Here is a 13130-nt window from a genome sequence, read left to right as displayed (position 1 = left end):
AAAAACCCGAGGGATAGAAGCAAATACTGCTGAATGATGATGCATGGAGGAGATTGCAATCACTGCAATGAAACAATGAGTGTAAAGCCGATGTTCTCCCATGTAAACTATCACTCAGTTCACAATTTTAAAAAAGTAGCAATGCCTGCTAAGCTTTCCTGGGTCTACCCAAATCACAGCCACTCTTCTTGCAAAAGTGCTCCCTGGTAGCATAGTGGTTACGAATCGGCCTGCGAACCTTAAGGTCAGCAGTTTGAAACTACCAGTCGCTCTGCGGGACCTCGGAAACCCTATACAGGGTCGCTATGGGTCGGAACCGACTCGATGGCACTTAACAACAACAACATAGTCATTCAGCTCCTCACCTCCTGCCCACTCCTCTGCCCCTAACAACGCAAACCCTACCTGGTCATTCAATGGAATCCACATGCACTCAGGACAGCGGTGGTCTGCCAAACCCAGTGTGGGTGTTTCAATTCTCCTTTCACTTGAGCTGCCTACAGCCTGTGGCTTTGAGGAAAGCCCCCTAAGGCTGGAACTTTCCCCCTCCTTAGGTTCCATGACCTGGCTCCAGGCTTTCCTCCCTCCCATCAGGGCTGCTCTCCGTCCTCCCTGTCTCTCTGTTGCTCCCAACCACATGCAAATGACTCCAAAAGGCCCCTCCCCACCAGTCCCTTGTGAGCTCTACAGCTGCGGGTCATCAGGCTGCAGGGAATCGGCTACTGGCCCTGCTGGCATGGCGACTCAAAATGAACAGTCTGTCCATCCAATCTGCTTCTACTGGGAGAGCCCAGAAGCCCAGGAGTCTTTTCAAACTTTTTCATGACCATGTTCACCGTTCACCAGGTTCCAATAATGCTACACATCATTCCTCTTCTTTCATTAAACAGATATTTACCAAGTGCCCGTACCCATAATAATAAGAGCAGCAGCGTCAATAGCTAACACTTTATGTACCAGGCACTATACTAAACCTTTGCTGTGGCTGGTAAGTGCCGTCAGTTCTGATTCATAGAGACCCTGTATAGGGTTTCAAAGGAGTGCTGATGGGTTTGAACCGCCAACCCTGTGGTAAGCAGTCCAGTGATTATGCTACAGCGCCACACCAAGACTCCTTACTAAGTCTTTGTTGTTGTTGTCATTGTTAAGTGCCGTCAAATCAGTTCTAACTAATAGTGATCCTGTATAGGGTTTCCGAGGAGTAGCTAATGAGTTTGAACCACCAACCTTGCAGTTAGCTTATGGTTAGCAATCCAGTGCTTATCCTATAGTGCCATACCAGGACTAAACCTTTAGAATCATTTAAATCATTTAATCCTCCCAACGACCCTATGAAATAGTTATCAGTTCATCACCCCCAGTTTACTGAATGAAGTTCAAAGGTTAAGAAAGTTGCCCAACGTCCACATGGCTAGTAAGTGGCTGGGTCAGAATTCAAACCCAGAACTGCCCAACACCAAGCAACCCTGCTCTTGATGGCTGCACTGCACTGACTCCCTTCCAAGTGCCCATCACAGAGCCTAGGACCTGTAAGCAGGAGCTTACAGTCTGGTGAGAAAATACCAACGATTCTGCCAACCAGCAGAGGCAAAGCAACAAAGAGCACACAAAGGGCTCTACAGCCCGTGGTAGGCACACCTCCCCTGGCCTTGGCTGGTCAGAGACTCTGCAGAGGAAGGGACATCAAGATCAAAGCCTGCCTAACTGAGAAGTCAGCCTGGTTTGGGGAAAGGAGATGGTGTCAGGCCTGCCTTACATTCAGGCAGGATGTTCCCCACACCTGACCTACATGAACCATACAGAGCCTCATCTACCCTGAGATCCAAAGAACTAGCTGGCACCCAGCTACCACTACTGACAGTTCCAACTGAGCCACAACAGATGGACCCTGAGAGAATGAGAGAGAATGTGGGAAAGAGCTTCATGTTACTTTAATAACAACACAACAGACTTGCTGTACGATTTGATACTGCCTTGAGATACTCTTCAAACCTTGGACAGAAACAAATCTCTGAGGTCACCCTGGAGCTAAATAACAGATCAGCTCACAAAATAATGAGTAGCAGCTGTAAGTACTCTGCTCCTTTTCAAAACTCTGTGGCGCTGTAGGATAAGCGCTGGACCATAAGGTCGGTCTGAACTGCAAGGTTGGCAGTTCAGACACACCAGCTGCTCCTTGGAAACCCTATACCAGGGTCGCCATGAGTCAGAACCAACTCGATGGGACTTAACAATAATATAAGGTCAAACGGTCAATAGTTGCTGTAAACCAAGATGAGAATGTAAAGGGTGCGGAAAACTAGATGAATGGAGATGGAACAACCCCGGAAATATAGGTATATCTTGAAAAAATGAATTGGGGTTTCAGTTCTAAATCTCTGCAATAAATCAATTTGGGGGGTTCCCGGTGTATATAAGAGCTACCCATAAACTAGACTGAAGTCTATTAAATATGCAATGTTGTTGTTAAGTGCCGACCAGTTGGTTAAACTCATAGTGGCCCTGAACAGGGCTTCCGCGGAGCAACTGGTGGGTTTGAATCACCGCCCTGCGGTTAGCAGTCCAATGCTGAACCTACAGCGCCTCACCAGGGCTCCACTATGAAAAAGGCTGACATGTTATGAAAATGACCAAAACGTGACACAAAGACACGAAGTGAGCCCAGGCTGTTGAAACAATGGCACCAAAGACTTGCTAGAAGCCGAGTTGCTACAGAAAAATCCGCACCATCTGTGCATGGCACTGAAACGAGCTATGCCTGCAAATGAGAACGTTCATGTATTGTAAAGATGCAACCAACGTCACTTAGCAATCCGGGACGAAATCTTTGAATGGAAACCCAAACTGCTATGTAAACCTTTCACCGAAAAAAAAAATTTTTTTAAGGAAAAAATTTTTGATAGATTGAATTTAAGTGTTTTCTTTCCCGCCAAGCCGTCCTGGCCCCCTGCTTTCGAGGCTGGGCTGGATGCCGCTCCTTTCTACTGCAGCATCAATCACTCAGACACGCAACTACACACTCACATCTGATTCCGCCTAGAAAGCTCGTTCTAGGATGTCTTCCACGCCCCGGCTCCAGCGCCTGACTTGGAACTAGTATTAATACAACGGAGTGGGTAGTTTGAGGAGCTGCTCCAAAGGCCGGAAAGGAATCTGGGATGAATAATTGGGTGAAAAATTCTAAACCATATTCCGTTTTAGAAGGAGAAAGTGGAGCGAACCGCCCGGGGCTCACCTACCGGAAGTTTTCTTCTCCACCATCGCTACATGCCAGCTGACGGAAAAGCCTATTGCGCACGCGTGCTAAACCACAGGCCTTTCTAGGGCACTTCCACTTCCGGTGCCATGTACTTCGGAGCGTGCGCAGAATAACTCCAAAAAAAACTTAGTTCACTACGTGGTGTTGCCTGGGAGACAAGGAAGCTTTCCGCCATATTTCATAGGGGTAATACTACTTCCGGCCTCCGTTTGATTCTGTACATAGTGGAACCCCCTGAGACGATCATTTTAAAGAGATGGAGCTGGTGGTCTTTCGAGAAACGTCATTTTCTTTTCGCCCTTCTGATGATGCCATTATCACAAGAACAGCCCTTGGTGCTTCTCCCGGGGCTGCAAAGGTGGTGGGTTGGACTTCCAAAGGGGGTGGGACGGCTTGAGTGTGAAATCCAAGAGGTCCCTAGTGACCCTCTGACGAAATCTCCACCCCCAGTTCCCTCCGACCACAGTCCCGCCGAAAACTCCTCCTTCTCCTCCTTGCCGGCGCGTTCATCTCGTCTCCGCTCGGCGCTACCGCCCCTGTTTTCCCGATCTTCCGCCCCGCATTCCCGACAGGGCTGTTGCGAGGACTCGCCCTCGCCCTCCGCCGGACCCTCCAGCAGTGGTCACTTCCCTTCCTTCGGCGTTAGCTTCCTCATCTGCCCGGCCGTGGAGAACCAGGCTGCCTTTGACCAAGTCCTTGGTTCCGGGACCACCGATCTGCCTCTGCGGCCCCACCCCGCCGCGCAACCCCGCGCCACCTCCGCTGGCCCCCGCGCGCCCAGCCCCAGGACAATCCTCGCCTTGTCCCGGACGCCGGCGTCTCCAGTCTCCTGTCGCCTCGGGTTACGTCTTTTTTCCAGGGCGGAGCCCCATCCCTGCGCCTCCCTGTGGCCGGGCCATCCCGCTGCCCCGTCCCCTTCCCAGAGCCCCTCTCGGAGTTAGGTTCCAGGCGCACAGCCCAGCCCGGCGTGGGCCCGTTACCGTCCCGTCCGCTCCGCGCCATGGCCTCCTTCGGCCCGGGACCCAAGCTTCTGCTGCTGCTGCTGCTGCTGCTGCCTCCTCCGGCCTCGGCCTCCGAGCGTCTCCGGGCGGGCGACCGCGTCAACCCAGGTGAGGGCCCGGGCCGGGTGAGTACGAGTCAGGCTGGCGCGTCTGCTTACGGAGGGCTGTCGGACTCCCTCCTTCACACTGCAAATCGCCACTCCCCACCCTGAACTGGGCTTTCTAGCCTGCCCACACGAACTGATCGAATTCCCGAGGATCATTTCTATCCTACTCCAACCGGGGTCTCGTTTTCCCTGGCTGGAAAAGTTTCAAGGGAATGGGAAAAGAAGAGGGTCAGTGGGTCGGAAGAGGAAATGGGGAAAGCAGAAGGTCAGTGGGAAAGGAAGGGGACCTGCGGAGAGAGAGCTGGGAGGGGACGCAAACCCAGTAGACATGGAGCTGAAGGAGCGGGTCCTGAGTTAGAATTCTGTTGGTGGCAGGGAAGCTGCTGGTGATTACCGTAGCCACAGCGCAGACAGAGGGATACCGGCGTTTCCTGCGGTCGGCAGAGTTTTTCAACTACACTGTGCGGGTAAGGAAAGGGCAGGCCTTGTGGCTTCTGAGGAGAGGGCTTGCAGCTGCAGCGGGAGGAGTAGGCTGAGAACTGGAAGCCTGGGTCCCCACGGTGAGGATCAGAAGGACCCACCAGGCTAGCTGAGCCGCTCTGACCTAATGGGCCTCCTTCACAGACCCTGGGCCTGGGCGAGGAGTGGCGTGGAGGTGATGTAGCCAGGACAGTTGGTGGAGGACAGAAGGTCAGGTGGCTGAAGAAGGAAATGGAGAAATACGCAGACAGGGAGGATATGGTCATCATGTTTGTGGACAGGTAAGGGGATGGGTTCAGTGAGCGTGATGAGCAGAGTAGGGAGGCTGAGTTTCCCAGGGGCTGGCTTGTTCATCCTCTCCTTCCCACCCAGCTATGATGTGATTCTGGCTGGCAGCCCCTCAGAGCTGCTGAAGAAGTTCATGCAGAGCGGAAGCCGTCTGCTCTTCTCTTCCGAGGCCTTCTGCTGGCCTGAGTGGGGGCTGGCTGAGCAGTACCCTGAGGTGGGCACGGGCAAGCGCTTCCTCAACTCTGGTGGTGAGTGGCAGAGTGCCCGAGGGGCAGACGGGGCAAGAGTGCCCCAGGTGCCTGAAGGCTAGAGAGGGAGTAGGGACAGATTTGTGAGACCCCAGGAATTTTGGGGTCAGTGTCTCCTCCCCCACCAGGATTCATTGGCTTCGCCCCTACCATCCATCAAATCGTCCGCCAGTGGAAATACAAGGATGACAATGATGATCAGCTGTTCTACACTCAACTCTACCTGGACCCAGGCCTAAGGGTAGGGTGAAGGAGGCCTACAGCCCTGCAGGGCTGGGAGGCCTCAGGCTAAATGAAAGGGAAGTCTGGAAGCGCATTTGGGGATAACATAAAGAGAAAAGAGTGAGAGGTGCCTGCCCCCTTAATTAACGGCCCCATCCTGTCCCACCCAGGAGAAACTCAGCCTCAACCTGGATCATAAATCCCGGATCTTTCAGAACCTCAACGGAGCTTTAGGTGAGAAAAAGAGACCAAGGGTCGCGGTGGGCAATGAGCAAGGCCTCTGCTGCTAGGGGTCCTGTATTTGGGAGGGGCTCCTGGTTGGAGGAGCCTGGTAGCACAGTGGGTTAAGCATTGTGTTGCTAACTGAAAGGTTGGTGATTTGAACCTACCAGCCGCTCTGCGGGAAAACGCTGTGACACTCTGCTCCCATAAAGCTTTGCAGTCTCAGAAACCCTAGGGGGCAGATCTGTTCTGTCCCATAAGGTCACTGTCCTGTTGAGTCGGAATCAGTTCCATGGCTGTAGGTAGGGTTTTATCTGGCTTCCCGGTGTCCACAGTTCATCTTTATGTTAACTTCATAAACCAGCAGAGCATTTGATAAAGTAAGTTGCATTGTGTTATAACAACGTTAAATGTGTCGGTTGTCCTAACATCTCCTGAACACGTAATCTGTTGCACCCCCACCCTACCCCAGTCCCCACTTTTCAGATGAAGCCATGAACTCTAAGGGACTGGCACTGGGGAGGCTCTCCAAGGTGGCAGCAGGCTGGTGAGAACCATAGGAGATTAAGGGGGACCATTCCGGCCCGTGCAGAACCACAGTCTAGGGACTCTTGTCACGCTGTAGAGAAATTGGACGAACCTGTTGCTTGACAGCCTGAAAAGAGAGTCTAAAACCTGGTCATTCTTCCCCAGATGAAGTGGTTTTAAAGTTTGATCGGAATCGTGTGCGTATCCGTAACGTGGCCTATGACACTCTCCCAGTTGTGGTCCATGGCAACGGTCCCACCAAGGTGCTCCCAGAGTCTTACCCCCAGCCCCTGCCCCTGCCCCTGCCTCACAGCAGAAATGCTGAGAGAGGTTTGAAGTACCCCCCACCCCATCCTCCTGCCTGTCTGCCCGACTCCTGGACTCCTCCTCTTCAGTTGCTCCCGTCTCTCCCCAACAGCTCCATCTGAATTACCTGGGAAACTATGTCCCCAATGGGTGGACACCTGAGGGCGGCTGTGCGTTCTGCCACCAGGACCGGAGGACACTCCCGGGGGGGCAGGTAAGGAGGGCTGCCAGGACATGCAAGCTCACAGTGGTGGGGGGTGGGCCAAAGTGGGCAGTGGCGGGCAAAGACTGGGCCTCCCTGACTCCCATCATGCCATGTTGGTTTTCCAGCCTCCCCCCCGGGTGCTTCTAGCCGTGTTTGTGGAACAGCCAACCCCGTTCCTGCCTCGCTTCCTGCAGCGGTTGCTGCTCCTGGACTATCCTCCGGACAGGGTCACCCTCTTCCTGCACAACAGCGTGAGACGCCCTGGCAGTCCTCCCAAAGGACCCGTCCCTAGTCCTGAGCAGAGCTCCTTCCAGCTAAAGCTTCCGTGCCTACCCCTACTTTCACCCCTACCCATACTAAATGTGTTTCTACATCTCTCCACTCACCGTGCAAGCCCCCAGCCCCCAGTCCCTAAGCTCATCTTTTCTGCCTCTCAGCCCTCCATCTCTTCTCCAGGAAGTATACCATGAACCTCACATTGCCAGCTTCTGGCCACAGCTCCAGGACCATTTCTCAGCAGTGAAGCTGGTGGGGCCAGAGGAGGCCCTGACTGCAGGCGAGGCCAGAGACATGGCCATGTGAGTGGGTGGGGATGCGCAGTAGTTGTACTCACCCTCCCGTATCCCCCCAGGCCCCAGACCCCAGCCTGGCCATCCCTCCACCTGGTGCTAATGTCACAGACGGGTGGGAACCCAGTCCCCCCACCTCCTTCCTGCTCAAGGTGGGTGGGGAGCGATCCCCCTGCCTGCCCCCAACTTTCTATCATCTGTGGATCCATCACCTCCAGGGACGCTTGTCGGCAGGACCCTGACTGTGACTTCTACTTCAGCCTGGACGCCGATACTGTCATCACCAACCAGCAGACCCTGCGCATTCTCATTGAAGAGAACAGGTCACTTGCCGGCTTAGCCAGGGCCCCCAAATAGTCCTCAGGGCCCCCCAGCTCCCTCCCTGGCATGAGGTTCCCCAAGGCCTCGCCCCTCTGCCCAACCCTCACCTCACCTTTGCCCACAGGAAGGTGATAGCTCCCATGCTGTCCCGCCATGGGAAGCTGTGGTCCAACTTCTGGGGTGCACTAAGCCCCGATGAGTACTACGCACGCTCTGAAGACTACGTGGAGCTGGTGCAGCGGAAGCGAGTGTGAGTCAGCCACCCTCCTCTGACCTGGGCCTGGTTAGACCCTACTCACCAACCAGACAGGGTGGGGACATGAGCTGGTAATGGTCAACAGTGGGACAAGGGGGGAGTGACCAGCTCAAGGAGTAGGGTGCCTGAGGGCAAATACTGGGGTCCACTGACGTAGCTGATCCTAGCGTGCATCCCCCCCCCCCCCAGGGGCGTGTGGAACGTGCCCTACATATCCCAGGCATATGTGATCCGTGGGGAGACCCTGAGGACAGAGCTGCCCCAAAGAGAGGTGTTCTCCAGCAGCGACACTGACCCAGACATGGCATTCTGTAAGAGCCTGCGGGACAAGGTGAGCGGGACCGGGCCTGGAGTGTGGGGTCCGGGGCCCCAAACCGGGGTGCTGGCAGGCAGCCATTCAGGTCTCCTGTGCTTCTCCCCAATCCAGGGCGTCTTCCTCCACCTCAGCAATCAGCAAGAATTTGGCCGGCTCCTGGCCACTTCGCGGTATGACATTGACCACCTGTACCCTGATCTCTGGCAGATCTTTGACAACCCCCTGGTGAGTGGGGGAGTCCATCCCTCAGGGAGTGCACATACCCACCCTTCACTCAGGATCTCCCCTGAGCAGGGCCTGACACTGCCAGGGAAGGGTGGGCCAGGGCTTCCTGGGTGGGGGTGCAGGGGTCACACATCAGAGAGACGTGATCTCTTGACACCCCCAAACCCTCCCAGGACTGGAAGGAGCAGTACATTCATGAGAACTACAGCCGGGCCCTTGAAGGCGAAGGAATGGTGGAACAGGTGAGCTGCACTCAGAACCCCCTTGTCCTGGTGACCAAGTAGACCTTGGGCCTACTACCGGATTAGTGGTTTTCAAACTGGGTGTCCCCGGGTACCTTTGAAGTGCCCTGGGTTTTCTGCTTGGGCAAGATGAAGACAAAGGCCAAGCAGAGAGGGCTTCAGCCCCACCCCATCCCACCCTTTGCAATAACCACAGCAACTTCGCTTTCATCTGGTGAGCATGTTAGTGTTATGGGTAAAATCACATTTTTCAAACAGGGATTGTCTCTTATACAGAAGTTTGAAAACCACTGCCCTAGAAACTGGGGCTCTGGAGCCCTTCTGTCTCCCAGCTCGTGCTTGTCCAGAGCCTCCTCAGGCCTGCTCCGCCCTCCACTCCACCTGTCTCCATCCCAGCCTTCCTTCCCCTCCAGCGCTAGTCATGGCCTCTTCCCCAGCTCACTCCCCATCCCCCAGCTGCTCTCATCTTCTGGCTCCCCTTCTCCTCCCTGCTTTGTCTCATCCCCATCTGCTGCCTGTCTCCGTCCCCTGTTCTTGCATCCTGTTCTCAGCCGTGCCCAGATGTGTATTGGTTCCCATTGCTGTCGGAGCAGATGTGTGATGAGCTGGTGGAGGAAATGGAGCACTATGGTCAGTGGTCTGGAGGCCGGCATGAGGTGAGAGGGCCCTCTGGATAACCTGGACAGGAAGAAGGGTCCAAGAGAGTAGGAGAGTACCCAGAGGAGATTAGCCCTCACGGGAAACAGTTGCATCCATCAACCTAGTCATCCATCTGTCTAGCCATCCATCCATCTAGCCATCCATCCATCCATCTAGTCATCTACGCATCCTGCCATCCACCCACCCACCCACCCACCCACCCATCCATCCATCCATCCATTCATCCATTCAGTCATCTGTGCATCCTTCCATCCACCCATCTATCCATCCATCCATCTATCTAGCCATCTACGCATCCTTCCATCCACCCACCTACCCATCCATCCATCCATCCATTCAGCATTTACTGGGCATGTCCCATTACTACTGTAAAAGACAGTGCAGGTGTGATAATGAATCGTGCAGGCTAACCTCTGCCCTCTGGAATGCACCATCTGGGTGGGGGAGATGACTAAGCAGCGGCACCCCCAGACGCTGTGAGAGCCACAGGGAGAGTCATATGCCCGGGTTGGGGAGAACTGGGGGACTTTGCCAAAGAGGTGACATCTTAGCCGAGACTTAAAGGGCCAATAGGAATTAGTCAAACCAAGAAGTGGTTGAGACCATTGTTCCTGGACATAAGTTTTAAGGTCCTGGAGCAAGACTGTCCTTGTAGGGGACCATGCCCAGAGGGTATGATGGTGGCCCCGTGCCTGCTGCCCACAGGATTCCAGGCTGGCTGGAGGCTATGAGAATGTGCCCACCGTGGACATCCACATGAAGCAAGTGGGTTATGAGGATCAATGGCTGCAGCTGCTTAGGACATACGTGGGGCCCATGACGGAGACTCTCTTCCCAGGCTATCACACCAAGGTGGGCCACTGCCCCTGCTCTTGCTCTCTCTGTCCTCCCCAAACCTTCACCCCAAGTTGGAGGTCCCCATGCAGAGCCCTGGGAGCCCCCTGGCATCCAGGTCCCGAGAAGGAGAGACTGCAGGAAGGCAGTCAGCGGTGACATGTCTGCACTGCCCCTGGATAGAAGTTGTCTCCTTAAAGATCCCCGGGCCTCACAGCCATGCAGCCTCTGCTCCTCTGTGCCCACAGACCCGGGCAGTGATGAACTTTGTGGTCCGCTACCGGCCAGATGAACAACCTTCTCTGCGGCCACACCATGATTCCTCCACCTTCACGCTCAATGTTGCCCTCAACCACAAGGGTCTGGATTATGAGGTCAGTCCCTACCCTACTTCCGCTTCTGGACACTGCCCGAGCTCCACATGGCCTTTAGCCACCCTCCCGGCCTCTGGCCTCTTTCAGTTTCTATTTGGCTGGTTCCAACTCCTGACTGCCCCCTGGGTGGGCTTCCTGCCCAGCCTCCTGGGTTTCCCATCCCCCATGCCTCTGGGTCTATTGTCCCCTTGGTCCTCTGGTCTGCCTCTCACCCCCGCCCTCCATGCCAAGTGTCCCCCAGCTTCCCCTGTAACACCCTGTTCCCCAGCCCCATGTTTGCTTACCCCACTTTCTGTTCCCTTCTTGTCTCCCCAGGGAGGGGGCTGCCGTTTCCTGCGTTATGACTGTGTGATCTCAGCCCCTCGGAAAGGGTGGGGGCTCTTGCACCCTGGCCGGCTGACCCACTACCACGAGGGGCTGCCCACAACTCGGGGCACTCGGTACATCATGGTGTCCTTTGTTGACCCTTGACATCCAACCACTGCCAAACCCTCCCCACCACTGTGCCTTTCTGGGGGGCTTGCTTGTGGCCCACCCCTCATCCTTGGAAAGGGGGTTTGTCTGTCTTCTCGCTTCCTGTGTGTATGTTGTGTGTGCCTAGAACTGAATGTATCATCGTGTGCCCCAACTCACGGCCCTCTCAGGAAGCTCCTGGAGCCCCCCGTTCCCTCCCCTCAGCACCCTAAGGGCCTTGAGGGGAGGGCTTTCAACGTGATAAATTATTAAGGTTTCTCAACCTCCCTCCTCCCTTAATAAAGGAGGATGTGTAACTTTCAAGTCCATCTGTGTTCTTCCGCCCACCTATGAAGCCTGGGTCTTCCCCCAGAGAAGAGGGGAGACCCCGGTCTCCCCCACAAAGAAAGGGCAGAGAAGAGGGAAAAGGAAACTAAAGCAGTGTGAGGATCTTGGTTTTTTGTTTTTTTCCACTCCTCTAGGAGCTCTGGTAGCGTAGTGGTTACGAATTGGGCTGCTAATCCTCATGGTCAGCAGTTCGAAACTACCAGCTGTTCCGTGGGAGAAAGATGAGGCTTTCTGTTCTCGTAAAGATTTACAGCCTCGGAAACCCTGTACAGGGTCATTATGAGTCAGAACCAACTCCACGGCACATAACAACAACAACAACAACTGTGTGCCTAAAGAGCCCTGGTGGCACTGTGGGTTAAGTACAAGGTCAGTGGTTCAAACCCACCAGCTGCTCCATGGGAGAGAGATGAGGCTGTCTGCTTCTTTACAGACTGACCACCTTGGACACCCTACAGAGGAGTTCCACTCTGTTCCTTAGGGTCACTGTGACTCAAGGACAATCCATAGGTTTGGTTTGACTTTAGTTCTCTATTGCCCGAGTGGGATCACGTGCAGACCAAGAAAATACTTCATAGTGGGGTCCCAGGAAAGTCCGCCCATGCCCAGCCCCCCACACTTCTCCACAGTGCTCTAATCACTTGATGGCATTAGCTCCTTTGTGTTAAGGGTAGGAAAGCAGAACCCTGCTGGTCCTGATGACAGTAGTAGGAAACTTGTGCTCTAATGTATTTCTCTGTGTATGTGGTACATATGCCTAGCATAAAAACTTCCATTTTGATTATTTTTAGGTGTGCACCGTGGGGGCATTAGCAGACTATTATCCATTTCCGGAGTCCTGGTGTGCTGTGGGTTAATGTGGGTTAATCGGAGGCCTGTAGGAGTGTAAAGTAAACAAACACCTAGGAAGATTGTGATGACTAGGGCTTGAATTATTTGATTATGATTCCCTTCCATGAGACTACGATGTCACACCTGAGGCTAATAGAATAGATGTATTTAATAGTGGGATTTAAAGGGTTAAGGGGTAGAATTCCTGTAGGAGGCAAGCAGCTCCCTAGCTCTGGGGTTGGGGCTGAGCTAGAATGGGAGAAAGCCCAAAAGAACACCTTTGACACAAGAAATAGGATTATGCCGTAGCGTAGGCCTTTGTGGACAATTGGTGTATGGTGGTGGTATTGTGTGGAGTCGGTTCCGACCCATAGCGACCCGGTACAGGGTTTCCGAGGCTGTAAATCTTTACGGGAGCAGAAAGCCTCATCTTTCTCCTGTGGAACAGCTGGTAGTTTCGAACTGCTGACCTTGCAGTTCCCAGCCTGATTTGTAACCGCTCATGTCCCTTCTCGTATGATATCACACCATCACTGATACATTGTCAAGAACATAGAAATTAAGCCAATAGTTATTAGGTTAATAGAGTTAAATGGAATCCTAGGCTTGTACCTGAGCTTATTAGAATTGCTGATCAAGCGTCTGTAAGCGGTCAGGGACTTGGGTTTACTATGTGATAAGCATGTGTTTAGTGTGTCATTGGGTGTTACCATGTAAGTATAGGCTTACTAGAAGGGTGACGACATAGGCTTGAATTAGGGCAACTGTGAATTCTAAGATGGTTAGAAGTAATAAAATGATAAAGGTATTGATTGCCGTAGATATACTGATTGAC

At 53.7% G+C, this 13130-nt stretch overlaps 2 protein-coding genes across 2 annotated transcripts in view; one reads left to right on the top strand and one right to left on the bottom strand.

Annotated features, from left to right (window-relative positions):
- The window catches only part of ZNHIT1 (zinc finger, HIT-type containing 1), a 6003-nt gene extending 2711 nt beyond the window's left edge, over positions 1–3292 (bottom strand). The window contains exon 1 of the mRNA XM_006859661.1: positions 3240–3292. Within this exon, the coding sequence (XP_006859723.1) occupies positions 3240–3261 (22 nt within the window). The 5' untranslated portion in view covers positions 3262–3292. The remainder of the gene's footprint in view (positions 1–3239) is intronic.
- A 959-nt stretch (positions 3293–4251) lies between these two features.
- Positions 4252–11134, top strand: PLOD3 (procollagen-lysine, 2-oxoglutarate 5-dioxygenase 3). The gene is made up of 19 exons (XM_006859660.1): positions 4252–4368; positions 4743–4834; positions 4992–5128; positions 5220–5383; positions 5512–5624; positions 5776–5839; positions 6521–6618; positions 6774–6875; positions 6992–7117; positions 7323–7444; positions 7654–7758; positions 7881–8006; positions 8202–8343; positions 8440–8553; positions 8727–8795; positions 9347–9451; positions 10161–10307; positions 10538–10663; positions 10979–11134. Exons 1-19 carry the CDS (start codon positions 4260–4262, stop codon positions 11132–11134), a joined length of 2217 nt encoding a protein of 738 aa, XP_006859722.1. The 5' UTR covers positions 4252–4259.
- The last annotated feature ends 1996 nt before the right edge of the window (positions 11135–13130 follow it).

Source organism: Chrysochloris asiatica, unplaced genomic scaffold, assembly GCF_000296735.1.
Source record: "Chrysochloris asiatica unplaced genomic scaffold, ChrAsi1.0 scaffold00034, whole genome shotgun sequence".
In the NCBI taxonomy this organism is placed as follows: Eukaryota; Metazoa; Chordata; class Mammalia; order Afrosoricida; family Chrysochloridae; genus Chrysochloris; species Chrysochloris asiatica.
The sequence above is the reverse complement of the archived record's forward strand: the minus strand, read 5'-3'. Positions and strand labels throughout refer to the sequence as shown.